The 17,359-nt window shown below is 54.6% G+C and overlaps 2 protein-coding genes across 2 annotated transcripts; one reads left to right on the top strand and one right to left on the bottom strand.

The window, feature by feature from the left end:
• The first annotated feature begins 4,445 nt into the window (after nt 1-4,445).
• On the top strand, nt 4,446-11,085 carry TROAP (trophinin associated protein). The gene is made up of 15 exons (XM_035002739.1): nt 4,446-4,522; nt 4,772-4,926; nt 5,031-5,202; nt 5,971-6,128; nt 6,218-6,355; nt 6,545-6,627; nt 7,133-7,185; nt 7,642-7,754; nt 8,680-8,796; nt 8,904-8,987; nt 9,087-9,146; nt 9,376-9,501; nt 9,659-10,292; nt 10,566-10,759; nt 10,942-11,085. The coding sequence occupies exons 1-15, from the start codon at nt 4,486-4,488 to the stop codon at nt 10,987-10,989; spliced, it is 2,172 nt and encodes a 723-aa protein (XP_034858630.1). The 5' UTR covers nt 4,446-4,485; the 3' UTR covers nt 10,990-11,085.
• Nucleotides 11,086-12,196: 1,111 nt separating this feature from the next.
• On the bottom strand, nt 12,197-15,319 carry C1QL4 (complement C1q like 4). Its single transcript, XM_035002750.1, has 2 exons — nt 14,783-15,319; nt 12,197-12,640 (listed from the first exon to the last, which is right to left on the bottom strand). The coding sequence occupies exons 1-2, from the start codon at nt 15,317-15,319 to the stop codon at nt 12,461-12,463; spliced, it is 717 nt and encodes a 238-aa protein (XP_034858641.1). The 3' UTR covers nt 12,197-12,460.
• Nucleotides 15,320-17,359: the final 2,040 nt, after the last annotated feature.

The following is a 17,359-nucleotide window of genomic DNA, read 5'->3' as shown; positions in this document are numbered from 1 at the left end:
AGAAAGAAAGAAAGAAAGAAAGAAAGAAAGAAAGAAAGAAAGAAAGAAAGAAAGAAAGAAAGAAGGAAGGAAAGAAAGAAAGAAAGAAAAAGAAGCAAAGAAAGAAAATAAATTCTATTTCTCTGTAGGTAAAAGAAATATTTGCAATGTCAAAGTGGACGTGGGATTCATATGCAGAATATACAGTAAAATCTTATAAATCAACAAGAATAAAGACAGGAACTGGGGCACCTGGGTGGCTCAGTCGTTAAGCGTCTGCCTTCGGCTCAGGTCATGATCCCGGGGTCCTGGGATCAAGCCCCACATCGGGCTCCCTGCTCTGCGGGAAGCCTGCTTCTCCCTCTCCCACTCCCCCTGCTTGTGTTCCCTCTCTCGCTGTCTCTCGCTCTCTATCAAATAAATAAAATCTTAAAAAAAAAAAAAAGAATAAAGACAGGAAAGCCAATAGGAAAAAATGCACAAATGACATGAGGAAGCACTTCCGAGAGAAAGAAGTTCTATTGGCTAACAAGAATATGAAGTAACACTCACACTCACCAGTAATCAGAAAAGTGCAGTTGAAAATAACCAAGAGTCTGGGGCGCCTGGGTGGCTCAGTCAGCTAAGCCTCTGATTCTTGATATGGGCTCAGGTCATAATCTCAGGGTTGTGAGATTGAGCCCTGCGTCAGACTTGTTGCTGGGTGTGGAGCCTGCTTAAGATTCTCTCTCTCCCTCTCCCTCTGCGCCTCCCCACTCCCTCCCACTCTAAAAAAAAGAAAGAAAATAACCAAGAGTCCACTTAATACCCATTAGAATTGTAAAAGTTAGAACATTGTATAACATCAAATTATCAAGAAGATAATTCTCTAGCATTGTTCATAGAAGTGGGGAATGGATAAATAAGTATGAGGGATGCCTATCATGGAATCCTATGCAATTGTTGTAAGCAATGAACTAGATTAAATACAGCAATACGGATGGATCCTAGAAACAGTTGGCTGAAAAAAAGTAAAACCAAAATCATATGGTAATGTCACTTATGCAAATTAAAAACATATACCCTAAACAAACTGTAGTAGGTTGAATAATGACCCACTCCCAAAGATGTCCATGTCTTAATGCCCTGAATCTGTGAGTGTTACCTTATATGGCAAAAGGGATTTTGCAGATGTGGTTAAGGGCCTCGAGATGGGGAGGTTATCCTGGATTATACACGTCACCCAGTGTTATCACAAGGGTCCTCATTAGAGAGACACCCAGTGTTATCACAAGGGTCCTCATTAGAGAGAAGCAAGAGATCACCGTGAGTAGTAGATGTGATGACAGAAGCAGAGGTTAGAGTGATGGAAGAGGAGGCCACAAGCTAAGGAATTCTGGAAGGCCCTAGAAGCTGGAAAAGGAAAGAAATGGACTCTTCTCTGAAGCCTGCAGAAGGAACAGAGCTGTGCCAACACCTTGATTTTAGACTTTTGACCTCCAGACCATAAGAGAATATACTGGCATTATTTTAAGCCAAATTTGCAGCAATTTATTACAGCAGGAATAGGAAACTGATATACAATCTTACATGTTTTATAAGCACACACTCATAGTCAAGAAGTTTTTTCAATCACATTAGAGTGCTGTCTATAGGACAGAGGAATAGGAGAGAAATAAGGGGTGTGTGTGATAGAATAAAACAAGAGAAGTGGCTTAAGTTAAGCCTCCCTGTACACAGGTCTAGCAAAGACCAACAGAAGCAGGTCACTCTGACTGCTATATAGAAAACAGGTTGGATGCTCTGATAGGCATGGCAGAAATTCTGGACATTGGCTCTGAAAGACTTCTCTGATATAAAAATCAGTCTCCCTTGTAACTTGATTCTGTGAAGGTGATGCCCTGATGAACAGGCATAAATATTTCGGTCACTGAAAGATATATCCTCTTGGTAAATCATTCCATTTCTCTTATGAATTTGATTAGTATGAGTCAGTCCCTAGATCTACTCTGGGTAGCCTGACAAACTCACATTTCCAGGTTTGCGAAGCTGAGGACCAAACCTGCATTGTGCTGACTACCTTAAACTCATGTAGAGTCACTATACAGCCAACCTCCAACCTGGTGCCTCACCATCTTTCAAATTTGGCCGTATCCCAAACACCTAGCAAAGGGATTTACACACAGTAGGTGCACAATGCTTGTGAGTAACCATCCCTGTGGGTCTAGTGGCTAGAATCTGGCACATTCACAGTGCCTGTCAGTGGAAGGAGGTGACCTTTCCCTCAACTCAGACCACCTTTCTAGTTTTATGTCCTACATTCCATCTACCCCTAAGAGCTCACCATTCTCTGAACAGTCCATATTCTTTCATAGTTGTTGTTGTTGTTGTTTTTGTCTTTGTAGAACAGCCTTTTCTCTTTTATTTTTTTTAAAAGATTTTATTTATTTATTTGACAGAGAGAGACACAGCGAGAGAGGGAACACAAGTGGGGGAGAGGGAGAAGCAGGCCTCCTGCTGAGCAGGGAGCCCGACGTGGGGCTCAATCCTGGGACCCCAGGATCATGACCCCAGCCAAAGGCAGACACTTAACAACTGAGCCACTCAGGTGCCCCGCCTTTTCTCTTTTAAAGAAGAAGTTCGAATAATACTTCTTGGAGGTCTTCCCTGTCACTCCATGCATTCATTTGATCAATTATTCATCCCTCCATTGACTCGTTCAACAAATACTGAGCACTTTACAAGGCAGGCACAAAGCAAGGCATTGAAAATATGATGGTAAGCCAAAAATAAAAGGTCACCACCCTCATGGAGGTCTAGCAGGGGGATGGAGTTTAATAAACACAATATATTATGTTCACATTGATGAATAATCAGTTATCAACTGAGATGCATGCTCTAAGGAAATAAACACTGTTCTCTGAGAGCACAGAACCAAGGAATCTTTTTAAAAATTAGTACAGGTTGTGAGTAGAGGGGTTCAAGGAAGGCCTCTAAAGGAAGTAACAGTGACTATTAATTTGGAGGCATGAATAGGCAAAGTGAAAGCAACAAAGGCATTCCAGACCGAGAGACTAGAGGGACCCTGAGGAGTTTGAGGAATTCAAAGAGGCAATGAAGTTGGAAAGCAGAGAATAAGATGCAGAGTGTGAGTGAGGAACAGTCAAGGCACAGTGGTAACATGACCAGATTTGCAATTTTGGAAAGATTACTCTAGCTGCTATGTGGTGAATGTATTAAAGTGGAGAGCAAGAGAGAATGGAGGCTGGGAGACACTTGCAATCCTCTAGGTGAGATTAGGGTGGATTAGGGCGGTGGTAATGAAGAGGGAAAAAGTAAATGAATTGCAAAGATATGAAATGAAAAGTAGTAAGAGTGAAAGAGAGATTGTAAGGAGAGGGAAAGAGGAGTTCGAGAACAACTCCTGGTTCTTGGCCTGAGTAATAGAATCCGCTGTAGTCAGGGAGAAAATCTACCAGAGTCCCGTACACTTGACACCATCGCCCGTTTTCCCATCGTCCATTAGAGGTCACCACTCCATTGTACCCAGGGTATTCTAGGTTCCCTCTGTTTCACATCCCTGCCTGCCAGTAACAGGCAGGTGACACCCCTCTCCCCAGTCCTCCAGGCTGTGGTGTTGAATGAGTTCCAGTGACACTGAGTCTTGTTTCTTATCTGCGAAATGGAGACCACACCTCACCGGGTTGTGTGGCTCCTGTGAGAAAAAGATGGTTTGTTTGTTTAAGATTTATTTATTTATCTAGAGAGTGGGGGGGGGGGTGCGGAGAGGGAGGAGAATCTCCAGAGAACTCTCCACCGAGTGCAGAGCCCCACGTGGGGTTAGATCTCACAACCCTGAGATCATGACCTGAACCAAAATCGAGAGTCGGAGGCTTCACCAACTTTGAGCCACCAAGTGTCCCAAAGATGTTTTTTTTTTTTAATTTTTATTATTGTTAGGCTCAGTTCTATTCCCTCCAGCCCTCTCTGTCCGTTTGGAGGCGCTTCATCCTCCCAGGCAGAAAGTGCAGCGTTTCCTATACGTGCCTGGAACTGCGTCCTCAGAGTTTCAGCCGCTCTCTGGTCAGAGTCGGGTCTGGGGACCCGGCCAGCCTCCATCACCGTTAGTCTCTTTCAGGACCGCCAGCCCTTCCCCCAAAGCCGCGAGAACGATCCTTCTCCTGCAGCCTCCAGACCTCGCGAGAGTAGGCAACGCCCGTTGTGGCTGGGACTCGGAGCGCCACGCCTTCCCCGGCCTCGGAACGCCCTCCTCCTCCCTCTTTTCCCGCCTCCCACCCCGCGCTCCGCTCTCGGATTGGCTGACTGAGTCGGGTCAGTTTTTTTTCCTGGCCAGAAAGCGGCTCGACAACTAGTCCTTCTTCTGGCCCCGCCTCCGAAGCCTGTGGATTGGACTGCTCAGCCAGGTGTCACGCGCCTCCGCGGGAGCGCAGAAGAGCCAATCAGGCGCTCGGCGTATTTTACAAACTGGGGAAGTAGCTGCAGCTGAAGCCAGTCAAGAAAAAGCGAATGAAGTGGGGGGTGAGCCAGAGTGGTTCCGAGGAAGGTGCGGCATGGAGATCTTGGGGGGAATGGGGGCTGCGGGGCTCATAGGGAGGAGAGGCAGCTCGGGGTCCTGGAGCGAAAGAGTAGGATCGGGGTGCCTGGAGGGAGCGGCTTCCTGGAGCGGCCTTGGAAGCATCAGGTCTTCTGGGCACATGGGTTTGGGCGGAGGTGGGAGCTTCAGAAATGTCAGAACTGATGCTCCGAACTGGCTGACCTTTGATCCCAGGTCCTGCTTTCTTCCCCATCTCAGCTGTAGCAGTCATGACCACCCTCCAAGTCACGAAGGATCCTGTCCTCAGGGGTGTATCTCCTACCCCTAGCAAGATTCCCGTCCGCTCTCAGAGACGCCCGCCTCTCCCCACAGTCAAACCCTGCGCCCTGGACCAGGAGAACCAAGATCCAAAGGTAAGAGGGGCCTGGTGAGTGAAGACAGTAGCTGCAAGGAGACAGCACATACCACCAATGCACCCCAAAGCTGAGCCCCAGCTTTTTGTCCTCCTCTCCCCCAGAGATTGGTGCAGAAGCTCAGCCTCGACTCAGCAGGCCCCAGGCCGAAAGTCACACATCAAACAGAGAAATCAGAGAGATTGGTGGGGAGCACTCAGCTCCGGAACCCCTTGGAGGAACTGCGGCCTAGCCCTAGGGGACAAAATGTGGGGCCTAGGCCCCCTCCCCAGACAGGTACCTGTTGGAGACTTGAAAACACAGTCTCCTTGTGTGGGCGTGGGGGAATGGGATGGGTGCAGCGAGGTTTGGGAGCTTTCCACTACCCTGATCCCCTGCTTACTCTAAGAGTCCTGGACCCTGCTCCAGGACAGCTCTCCACCCCTAGAAGCCCTCTCTCTCTTTCCGCAAAATGTTATCTCTTCGGGGTGCCTGGGTGGCTCAGTCGTTAAGCTCTGCCTTCGGATCAGGTCATGATCCCAGGGTCCTGGGATCAAGAGCCCTGCTTCTCCCTCTCCCACTCCCCCTGCTTGTGTTCCCTCTTTCGCTGTCTCTCTCTCTGTCAAATAAATAAATAAAATCTTTTTTAAAAAATGTTATCTCGGGGCAAAGAAATAAAAGTCTGTAAAAAAATAAAATAAAATAAAACATTTTTTAAAATGTTATCTCTTCTAAAGCCTTTCCCAGCTCCCTCAGTCACAATCAATTGTTCTGTGTTCTAATACTTTACAGTTCTTTTATAGTGTGTCCGTACTTTGGCTTGAGCCTGTCACCTCTTTATAGTTTGATGGTAACTTCTTGAGGATGGGGGCTTTCTCATTCATCTCAAAGCCCCAGTGCCCAGAATAGTGTCTTACATAAAGTAAAGTTCTATGAGCTTTGGTGAGCTGAGTTCAATAATATGAGTCTCTTCGGCTCACCCTTGCACCTCAAGATGACTACGATGCAGCCCCTGGCCCCATCCGCCTTCCTCCTTCTCACTTTCCTTCTCCTCTTCTCTTGCAGAGGCTCCAGGGACCATAGAGTTTGTGGCCGACCCTGCCGCCCTGGCCACCATCCTGTCAGGTGAGGGGGTGAAGAGCTGTCGCCTGGGGCGCCAGCCCAGTCTGGCTCAGAGAGTACTGATTCGAGGGAGCCAGGGAGGCACCATCCGTAGGGGCCAGGTAATAAGAGAGGATATGAGGAAATCAGGCTGGTGCGGACTGAGGAGGGAGTCCTGAGCTTGTGCTGATAGCTTCGTTTGTGGTGTCAGGGTGCCCGGGCCTCTGCATATTTAGCCCCTAGGACCCCTGCCCACCGACTGGACCCTGCCAGGGCTTCCTGCTTCTCGAGGCTGGAGGGACCAGGACCCCGCGGCCGGACCTTGTGTTCTCAGAGGCTAGAGACTCTGGTGAGTGCCTTGAGGGGCTGATGCTCAGTGCTTCTGTGAGCTCCTCCCTAGGGCAAAGCTGGCCCTTAGGAGGGAAGATACCTCCTGAAGAGCCAGAGCAGTTTTAGATGCTGATGGGGCTGGTGGTGAGGCCTGAAGGTTTGGGGCCCACCTCCGACTCTGCTTTTTCCTCTTGCTCCCATGGGTCAGATTCCACCTTCAGGACCTTCCTTTCACCCCTCTGCTCACCCCAATTTCCAGGAGCTAAGAAGAGTGACAGGTGGCGGCAGCCGGTGAGGAGGAGAGGATCACTTGGAAAAGAATGATCCAATGTCTGATACAGGTGTCCCTCAGAGCTAGAGTTTTCCAGTAGCTTTAAGACTTCCCAGCAACCGAGGGAGGGGAAGGGGGAAACCTGTGACTGCCCAGGGTGAACCCGTGGAATAGGGTTCAGGCCTCCACATCCAGGCCTCAGTATGACATCAGTTGTTTTCAGTTTGAGGGGGAAGAGGGAACAGAAATGAGAAAGGTTGTCTCTTCTGTTTAGTGGCTAGAGCATAGACTATGGCAATAAATGGGATTTGGGTTTGACTCCCGACTCTCAGCACCTACTAGAGTAAGCTTGCCTTAACCCCCGAGCTTCAGTTTCTTTAACCTGTCAAATGAGGATAATGTTTGTAGCATTAGAGGTTGTTGTGCAAAGACTTAAACGAGGTGACGTTTGTAAAGCACTTAGCAAAGTGCCCAGCTCATACTTGGTGCTCAGCGACTGCTAGCTGCTGTCCTTGTTGTTGTCAGGACTTCAGTGAGCCAGGCCTCAGGATTGCTCCTGGAGACCCCAATCCAGCCTGGTGAGTGTGTCTGGCCAAGGGGAGAAAACAGGGGCAGACGGGCTGCCTGAAGTAGGAGAAAGCTCAGCAGGAGGGGAGGGGGCTCGAGGGGAAGGCCATATCAGAAGGAACCGCAAAGGAAGGGACCTTGATAGGCTAGAGGTTGCCCAGGTGCACTTGTGTGACGTGACCCCCACTTCAACCCTTCCTCCACCACTTCCTGTAAGGTTTACCTTCCACTCTGTGTTCTGTCCTCAGCCCTAAGAGCCGTCATCACATCCCTAGCCCACTGGGGTGTTCAGATTAGTGAGTGATGACTGAGACAGTGCTGGGCTCCAAGGGGATGCTGGATGGGTCCCCAGCCCTGATGGTACAGTGGGGGCTCAAACCTGGCGTAGCCTCTTTGGGGGTGGCCAAGCTGGTGCCAGGTGTTGGTGTGCAGTCTATCACGACAGCAAACTTCCTGTCCCCTCCCAGCTCCCTCTCTCCCTGAAGGAGAACATGAAGGTGTTACTCGCTCAGATGAAGGCGGAGGGGGCCCCCTGGGTCTGGCCCAGCGGGTGCCATTAAGAGAGAGAACCTACGCCAGGGTGAGATGAGACCCTTCTGGGATGGGGGGAGGCAGGGCAGATGTTTGGGGGAATTCTCTGGCACTGGTCAGCACTGAGGATTAACAACCCTTGGGATGTTAATTGAGTCTGTGTTTGCCCCACAGGCCCAGGGCCTCTCCAGAGTAGGACTAGTCTCTGCTTACCAGCCGTCTGGAGCCTGGGGCTGAGAGGTCACAGTCTGGTATATATTTGTGTCACACATCAGATCAATGCTGAGAGTGAGACAGCTGATGTTCATTGAGTCCACAAGTGTTTATTGACCAGTTGCTGTGTGCCAAGCAGTACTCTAGGTTCTGGATACACAGTAGCAAATAAGTTCACATTCTAGAAGGGGGAGACAAAAATAAATAAACAAACAAGCCCATATGTAAAATATATAGCACGTCAGGTGGTGATGAGTGAAAAGAAAAGTAGACACTGAAGGGGGTGTGGGAGTTGGGGAGGGGATATTGCAATTTCAAATAGATTGGTCAGGGAAATCTCATTGAGAAGATGATATTTGAGTGAAAACCAAAAGGAGTTGGGAAAGTGAACCATGTAGATATCTGGGGGAAGAATGTTCAAGGCCAACTGAACTGCAGATGCAAAGGTTCTGAGGCGGGAATGTGCCTCGTGTGTTTAAGGATCAGCAGAAAGGAGACTCCAGCTAGGCTGAAGCAGAATAAGGAGGACAAACAGGAAGTGAGGTTAGGGTGATGGCAAGATCAGTTTGGGTAAGGATTTAGAAAACAGTGTGAGGCCTCGCCTTTTCCTTGAAATGAGTGGAAAGCCATGGGGAGGGGCAATGAACAAGGGAGAGACAGGATTTGATTAGGTCTTAAAAGAATCACACTGGCTGTTGTAATTAGGAGACATGGGAGTGCAGAGGGGAGCAATCACTCTTCCACCTTGTTCCTCCCCACAGGACAGCAGTGCCTCCCACCTGATACCCTCCCCTGGCCGTGTGGCGCCACCTTCCATCACCCATCCATCACCCTTTGGACGGGCTCAGCGTGTACCCTCTCCTAGCCCCTCAGCTCCAGTTTGTATCCACCACTCCCGGGGGCTGGGTGAGGGCAGAACAGTCTGGCTGGGATCCCTGCCAGGTCTAGGTTTTGCTCCTGCTCAGCCATCCTCCTCTCTCCCCAGACCTCGTATTCGGTTTTGCGGCGTCTTGCCATTCGTCCCAAAACCCAGTTCACACCCATCCTATCGGCCCCCAGGGTTCAGCAGGTAAGAGAAAGCAGGGGAGGTAGCTGACCTAGGCCAGGGCGGGGGAGGAAGGGAATGGACGGGTACAGGGAGAGTTATGATGTCTTCCTTCTGTCCCAGGCCCAGGGTTTGAGTGGCCTCTCCCCTCAGTCATGCCCGGAAGAGCCTGCCCTGCCCTGGGTAAGTATCTAAGCCTTTTTCCGTGCTGAGATCCCAGCAGTTTGAGGCAGGTGGGCTCTCTGGAAAAGCTACTAACTCTCCCAACTCCCCAGGCTTCTCTGCTGTCCCTCCTCATCTAAGTTTAGGGCCTCTCAACTAACCTGATCCCTTCCTCATGCGGGTGGGGTCAGACTGATCTTTCTGTCCCTGACTGGCTTCCTCACCTAGCCCCTCTCCTCCCGCGTGCCAGGAGCAGATTGCAGTCCGGTTATTTGACCAGGAGAGTTGTATGAGGGCGCAGGAGGGGCCTGGGAACCCCCCTGTGGCGACTCCTCACCCTAGTACAAGCCCCAAGCTCCGGGAGCTGAAGATGCAGGTGGGTGTGTGCGGGCACCAGCTTTGAGGCCTGACTGGTGGTAGCAGAGCTGGGAAGGGGACACAGGAGGAGAGGAGAGGATGGGAGCAGGACAGTGTGGGTGGGGACTTGAACCCACACCTTGACATCACCCTGGGTGTTCTTCTCCTACCCACAGCGCATCAGTATCCTGCAGCAGCTGTTGCGACAGGAGGTAGAAGGGCTCGCTGGGGGCAAGTGTGCCCCCCTTAATGGAGGCTCCTCTCTGGAAATGGTTGAACTTCAGCCTCTGCTGGCTGAGATTTCTAGAACCCTGAAAGCCTCAGAGCAGAATTCAGGGGCCTTACACCTTCCTGGACTGTTCCAGGGCTCTGGGATAGCAGAGTCCTGCCTTCCAGAGAAGTGTGAGGAAGCACAGCCCTGCCCAGGAGCAAAGCTGGGGATAGCTCAGCCCCGCCCTCCAGCAGAGCTAGGGCCCCCAGAATCTGGCCATAGGAGGGAGCCTGGGATACCAGAATTCTCTGCCCAGGAACAGCCTGAGGTATCAGAGCCCTGCCCTCCGGTAGAGCCCGGACGCCTGCAGGCAGACTCCCACAGGCAGACTGGACTCCTAGAGCCCTCCCCTAGGCTAGAGCCTGGGGCATCAGAGGCCTGCTCCCTGGAACCTAGAAGTCCAGAGTCCAGCCCACAGCCCTGCTGCAGTCAGTGGGCTCCAGCGACCACCAGCCTGATCTTCTCCTCTCAACACCCACTTTGTGCCAGCCCCCGTATTCACTCACTCCAGTCTCTGAGGCCCCCAAGAGGCCAGGCAGGTAAGGAGTTGGTCAGAAGGGATTGCGAACAAAGGAGGTCCTCATCTCTCACTGGGAGCGGGGCCCCTACCTTGCACCAGGCGGTCCCATGCTTTCTTTTCTCCACCTACCCTGCCCCAGCCTGACGCTTGTTCAGAAAGAAAGGAGTTGCACCTCAAGCTCCATGCTCCTACTTGGCTTGGCCCCTGGAGGGGGAGTGGGAAAGGGCCATAGATGGTGGGGGTATAGGACTCCAGAGCCTGCCCTGAAGTCTCTTTGGCCCTCGGCCCTCAGGTCCCAGCTGTCTTGCCCCTCGAGCCCTGGCCCTAAGGCAGCGCCTCAAAGCATGTCTGACTGCCATCCACTGCTTCCATGAGGCCCGCCTGGATGATGAATGTGCCTTCTACACCAGCCGAGCCCCACCCTCAGGCCCCACCCGGGTTTGCACCAACCCTGTGGCCACATTACTGGAATGGCAGGATGCCCTGGTGAGCCCCCCATCCGCAGCCAGCCTGTGCCCGCAAGCACGCCTGTGGAAAATAGGGTGGTGCGGGTGCTGGGGAGGGGGCGGGGGCAGGGGTCCAGCCTCTGCTTCTCCGCAGAGGTCAGTGGGGAAGGGTTGGCCACAGTTCAAGGATGGCCGGGCTGTGACAGTCCCCTCTCTCTCCAGTGTTTTACTCCAGTTGGTTCTGCTGCCCCACAGGACTCTCTGTCATGATGCATCCACCTCCTGCCCTGCCTTGCTCCTTCCTTTTAGCCCTTATTTATTGTCCGCCCCATGAGAGTGGGAGCCCATACTGTACCCTTCAATAAAGTTTCTCAAGTGTCCAAGTGCCTGTTTCCGCCGGCTGATCTAGGCCCGCTACAGCTGTTGCTCTCCAATTGCCCACACGGTGGCAGTGTCCTCCAGCTTAGAGGCAGGCCCCAGGCTCTCAGGCTGGCCCAGGCCGCCTCACCTAGAAGCTGCCTCGGAGACATCCCGCTCCTGCCCAGCCTGCCCCTCAGCAAGCTCTAGGAGTGTGTGTGTGAATTGGGGGAGTGGGGGGGTGGCAAATCTGGACCTTTTCGGACTGCTCTTCTTGCATTTTGAGATCAGTGCCCCTCCCAGGAGCCATCAACAACTCCCTCCTTCCCTAGAGCTCCTCCTCTTACAACTCCCCCTGCATCAGGCAGAGAGCAGAAGCACCAGACCCATATCTCTGGACTCCCCCCGTGTTAGTGCCATTCTGGCTGGTGTCTCCCTACACTACGAGGCCTCAGAGCTCTCCTGAAGCTGGTACGCCTCCCTTTCCATGTCAGAGTAGAAGCCCTGGACTACTCCCCTCCTCTTCCCTCCCCCGGCAGACAGGCCTTGCCAGGGATTAGTAAACCTTTGCCTCTGGCAGAGAGTGGTAGGGCCAGAGTCCTTGAGAGGAGTGAGGGAAAGGGTCAGCCATTCTCCCCCACTCCGGCACCAAGTTAAGAAGCACACACATTCTCCACCTTCACTTTATTGGAAGAGGTAACAGCAGCTGTAGCCCCAGGGCCTAGGCAGGATGGGGGTGAAGTGGGGACTGTACAGAATGAGTCTTAAATGCTGGGGAAGAATTCACTGGTTCTTTCAGTTCACAGGAAGGCTGCTAGGCCGGAGCCTGGAGCCTGAAAATGGGGATGAAGGGAGGAGAGGATGGCAAGAGCAAGTTGTGGTGGCAGGGGACAAGCGCCAGCCCAACATTTCCTCTCCTCCCACTAGACGGCCTCCTGCTTCTGCTCTCCCCCCACACCCCACCCCCCCCCCCCCCCCCCCCCCCGCACACACGGCGCCGTCACCAAACGCCAGGACTTCCTTTCCGTCTGCAGCTCCCGCCCATAAAGCTGTTCCCCAGCCCCACCCCCGGCCCTAGAGAGGGCCCCGACCTCCGCCACTCTCCGGCGGCTTTCACAGGCGCGCACTCTGACCCCGGGGGGTGAGCGGGGGCTTCCCGAGCCGCTCGGCTCCTGCTCAGCCCGGCCTCCTCCTCTCTCCAGCCACTTCCACCCCGGAGCGTGGAGAGTCCACCCAGCAAGGCCGCCTCGGGAGCTGGAGGTCCGCCCCGCCGCCAGGCTCTCAAAGGATGGGGTGGTGCCTTGGGTGGGGTCGGCCGAAGGTGGGTGACGAGGGGAGCGAAGGCGAAGGGCGAGCGGGGTGCGGGGGGTGGGGCCCTCCCTGCTCAGTCTGGGTAGATGATGAAGCCCGAGAAGGTGCTGTACTTGTTGGTGTTACCGCCGTGCACCTTCCCGCCGTCCAGCTTGATGAAGACTTCGTCGCCCACATCCAGGTGCAGGATGACGCTGTTGCTGGCGTAGTCGTAGTTCTGGTCCGCGTCCTGAGCAATGGCGCTGGCCCGGACCTAGCGCGGGAGAACAGAACAAGCCCCTGAGCCCGGGCGGAGCTGCGGTGGCCAGAAGCGCTGGGCCTGTGAAGGCGGCACCAGGGGAGCGGGCTGCAGGGGCTAGGGAGGACAGGGGGAGGGCGGGAGAGCGCTGAGCTTCCCAGGCCCTGCCATTCCCTAGCTGTGCCACTCGCCAAGTTTCACGCCTTCTCTGGTCCTCAGTTTGAACCAAAGGATGGGAGGTAATAATGGAGCCCACCTCATAAGGTTGTTCGGATTTAATGAGTTACTACATATGAAGTCTTAGAACAGCCCTTTGCATCTAGAAAGCGCTGTATAGGGTTTGCTATTATTATAATTTAAACCATAAAATTAGCCTGCAGGATAATTTCTAAGATTTTGAACCCGCTCTGACCTCCTAAAGTTTCGTCCCCTTCCCTCAGTGATGGCGCACAGGTGTGTCTGTCGCACGCCAGCAAGGGCGGGGGCCGCCGGAAGGTGCAATGATGCATTCTCGCCTCTGGGTGCCCTTTCCCCTTCTAGCGCCCACTGGCGCCACGACATGGGGGTCGCCTTCCACCCCAACAGGGAACCCCTTCCTCCCTCTGGCCTCGCTGCTGGTCGCCTTGGGCTGCCAGCCCCTTCCTCAGCCCCTCTCTTCCTGTCCCGCGGGGGCTGGTTATTAACTCATTAATTATTCATCATTATTCTAATCACTATTTACCATCCCCAGGGCCGCAGCGCCCGCGCGGAGGAATACAGAGTGGGAGCCGCGGGGCCCCCGCCCCCTCGGAAACCGGCACACTCTAGATAGACACTCGCCCCCTCCTCCTGCTCACAGACACCCTGCATAGACCACACACACCTACTCAGTGCCACACATGCAGATAGACACTGCTCTGTTATCACACCTTCGTACCCCGCACCCACAGACACACTCACATCACGCACACACACTCTCATTCCCTTACACACATACAGCTCTCACTCCCATACAGACACGCATACACTTTCTTTTTCCTTGGATTCCTGGGCAACCCTGCTGGGAGGAGACCCCAGTGCAGTGCCTACTAGTCCTGGAGCGGGAGGGTGCTGCAGCCATAACAGGACCGGGGTTCGGACCTCCAGGACCAGCAGGCCTGACGCGCCACGGTCAACACCACCCCACGGTGCAGGGCATTCAGAGGTCACTGCTTAGCCCCAATCGTACCCCCTGCGGCTTGTGGGGCCCAGGCGCCTCCTCCAACCCCCACCCCTGCGGCCTCTCCTTCCCTCTCTGCGTGTCCCCGTGCTCCAGCTGAGTCCTTGGAGCTATTCTCCCAAGCCAAGGGGGCAGTGACTCCAACTCTGACCACAGGCACAGGGAGGAGCAGAACCTGGAGGCCAGAGGTTGCCAGGGAAGATGTGGGGCCTACAGAACCAGGCCGGGGTCCAAAGCTTCTGCTTTATCTGTCCTTTGCCTCTTTCCCCCTCCAAATCCCTTTCATCATGCCGCCTGGCTGACACGTGAACTGCCACACGATTTCCACCCCTGCCTACCGAGTCAGTATTAGCTCAGGGTAAGGCCAGCTCTAGAATTGGTCGCAGGCCCTGGGCGAGTGTTGTCTTTCTTTTTTACCTTTTACTCGAAAATTCAAGCTGAATGCCTCCACACGAGAACAGCTGCCGACTGCTCATTGCCAGAGACCTGGATTCCATTCTAATTCGAAGGAGCCAGACTCCAGGTAACTCACCCACCGTGAGGCTGGGAAACCCGAAAGCAAGACGGGCTGCCTCAGAAGAGAGGGTGGCCCAAGACAGGACGAGAAAAGATGCTAGCTGGCAGGGGGAGACACCAAAGAAGTTTTGGTGTAGGGCTGCCTGTAGTTGGAGTGTGAGGTTAGCAGCTGTAGAGACATTAAGCTTTGAGTCCTGAGTTCTGAGTCTCACACCATTCCTAATGCTCAGTGAGACCCTGGGCAGGTCATTTCCTTTCTCTGGCCCCCCCTTCCTCTTTGGCTAAATGAAGCAATTTATAAGTTCTTGGCAGCCAGGCGTTTCTGGACTCAGTGACGCTGTTGGGAGAGGGGTTCGAATGCAGGCCTCGGGTGTAATGAGTGCAGGGAGATTTAGAAAGCTACCGGGTCGGCTCTGGGCCTGGGTGGGGGAGGGGCACCTCACCTGTCCATTCTTCATCAGGTCGGCCCACATGCTGGTGCCGTCACCGCCGCGCATGAGCACATGGTAAGCGAAGAAGTAGACACCTGGCATGGGGCAGGTGAACTTGCCGCTGGCCGCCTCGTAAGCGTTCCCCACATTGGTCACCACGTCGTCGAAGCGCAACACCTCGTAACCTTCGTGTGGCCGCCGCAGACCCGCGTAGAAGGCAATGCGAGGCACGTAGCCGGCAGGGGGTGCCACCCCGCCAGGGCCTGGGCCGGGAGGACCCGGTGGACCCGGCCTGCCCGGCTCTCCTGGGGGCCCTCTGGGACCTGGGGGTCCCGGGGGCCCTCGCAGACCTGCCTTCCCGCGCCGGCCCACCTCTCCCTTGGCGCCCGGAGGGAAGGGAGGCGCGGAGGCGGGCGCGCCGTCGGGTCCAGGGCCTCGCGGCCCGTGTGGGTCGCATACCATGCGGCAGCGACCCAGCATCTCATAGTGCGCCGGCCCGCGGGAGCTGTGCACCAGCAGCGGAATGGCCACCAGCAGCAGCAGCACCATGGCCACCCCGACGGCCGCGCCCGCCACCCGCTTGCGGCGGCTCAGCCGCGAAGCGGCCAGGGCCAGCAGATCCTCCTCACTCTTGGGGGCAATGGCGGCGGAGGCCCGGGGCTCTCCAAGGGCCCCGGAGGCGGCGGCCGGGCTCGGGCCTGGGTCGGGACCCCCCCGACGGCTGCGCCCGGCCCCCCCGCCCCTGCGGGCTCCCGCCTCAGAGGTGCCGTCCCCCCAACCTTCCGTCAAGGCGGAGGTCCCCCCCGTGGGTTGGACCAGGGGGCTCCCGACGGTTCAAAACCCGTGGTCCTCTATTATCCTCCTGTTCAGTCTAAGGTTCCCGGGCGCCTGAAATCAGCGGCTTCGCGGACGGCCGGTTTCTTACAGATCTTAGGATGCCTGCTCTCCGGACAGGATGGCGGCGCCTAGGTCCCCGGCTACCCAGACGGATCGCTCCCGGCCGGAACGGGGCACTACTCTCAGCGCTCTGGACGTCCCGGGCTCGGCGCTGCGGGTGGCGCCCACCGGACGCGACCTCCTCGTAGGTTTGCGCTCTGGCTCTTGGCGAGCACTGACGCACCTTTCTACCCCAGCAGCGGCCCCAGCCCCTGCTAGAGCCCTGGCCCCGCGTTTCTCTCCAGCTAGAGCTCTCCCTCTCTGCGTCCCTAACCTTCCTCCCCTCCCTCCCCGGGCGGCAGTGCGGGTGGTGTGAGCCGCTGCGCGGCGGGAGCCTCTATAAGCGGCCCGGGGCGGAGCGACCCCTGGCGCCCAGAGTGGGAAGCACGGGGGCGGGGCAGGCAGAGGCCCCCACCAGCGTCCCCCCAGCTTCTCGGTTCCTGCCTGTTCTGAGCCGATTCTGCAGGGATTCACTGCTCCCACCCTATGCTTACTTTCACCCCACCCTGAGTTTGGTGTTCCCAGAGCCCGGAGGAAGACAGAAATAGATATGGGATAAAAAGGGTCGACATACACACACAGAAAGAAGACAGAGGTGGATTCCAGAGCTAAAAAAGCACCCCCCCACCAAAAGAAAAGCCCACAAACAAGAAGGGCGATAAAAGATAGAAATTCGCCACCCCACGCCCCTCAGTGCCGTGACCCAATAACATATGGTAAAAGCTTCAAAGAGTACATGTTGGTCTGAGCTGGAAAAGGCAAATTTCCAGCCACCCCTACCCTCGACCCCCAATGTTGGGCGCAGAGCAGCCGAGAGGGTGAGGGAACCAGAGAGAAAGCAGATCAGCCTGGGGGAGTGAGCAGGAAACCGACAGGAAAGCAGAGAAGGAGCGACAGAGAAATCAAAGAGACAGAAAGCCAGATAGAGACGCAGAGACAGAGACAAAGCTTCGAAAAGAGTCTGACAGGCCCAGAGCGGGAGAGGGAGAGACAGAGACAGACAGAGAGAGACAAGAGCCGAGACAGGTTGACAGATTGAGAGAGAAATGTAAATGGCGCGCTGCAGAGAGACACCCAGGTCCGTGTTCGGACTCCAATGTGACATATCAACTGTGGGGAAGATGCGGGGGCGGGGCGGTTCTTCCAACAAAGTGGTAGGCTCTGGGTCTGTGCATTGTGACAGCGTGCTGTCAAGTGTGGACGAGGCCATGGGACCCTGGCCATGTGTGCTTCTGTGTGAGTGGGATTGTGGATTGTGTGTTGTCTTTGTGTGTGTGTGTGTGTGCTGTCTGAAGGGAGGTTTTTGTATTTGGCTTCCTCTTAGCCCCTAAATGTGGGGCCCCATGAATGCCATCTCTCCTATCTTAGGACTGAAAAGTAGAGAATCTACTGGGGAGAAAGAGTCAGAAAGCAGCTGTAGTCTCCCACTTGTCCTGCCTGCCCAGCCCAGCCCAGCACCACTCCTGCCCAAGTCCCAGACATTGTCCAGTTCCAGCATCTCTGCCTCTTTCCCCTTCCCAAAAATTTGTGGTTAGATGGCAACCCAAAGAAGTTGGATCCCACATAGTAAATGTTTGAGGGAGGGATTTGAAGTTGGTTATGCAAATTAACACAACTAAAATGCAGATTAAATGCTGGGCACCCTCCTGTGAG

This window comes from Mirounga leonina, unplaced genomic scaffold (genome assembly GCF_011800145.1).
Source record: "Mirounga leonina isolate KUSES-001 unplaced genomic scaffold, KU_Mleo_1.0 Mir_126, whole genome shotgun sequence".
NCBI lineage: Eukaryota > Metazoa > Chordata > Mammalia > Carnivora > Phocidae > Mirounga > Mirounga leonina.
The sequence above is the reverse complement of the archived record's forward strand: the minus strand, read 5'-3'. Positions and strand labels throughout refer to the sequence as shown.

Excerpts from the sequence above, each read along its gene's own strand:
- C1QL4 (XM_035002750.1), bottom strand. The coding sequence starts at position 15,319 with ATGGTGCTGCTGCTGCTGGTGGCCATTCCGCTGCTGGTGCACAGCTCC. Across the intron at positions 12,641-14,782 it reads ACCTGATGAAGAATGGACAG|GTCCGGGCCAGCGCCATTGC; the intron begins GTGAGGTGCCCC and ends CTCCCGCGCTAG.
- TROAP (XM_035002739.1), top strand. The coding sequence starts at position 4,486 with ATGAAGTGGGGGGTGAGCCAGAGTGGTTCCGAGGAAG. Across the intron at positions 4,523-4,771 it reads CCAGAGTGGTTCCGAGGAAG|CTGTAGCAGTCATGACCACC; the intron begins GTGCGGCATGGA and ends TCCCCATCTCAG. Across the intron at positions 6,356-6,544 it reads CTCAGAGGCTAGAGACTCTG|ATTCCACCTTCAGGACCTTC; the intron begins GTGAGTGCCTTG and ends CCCATGGGTCAG.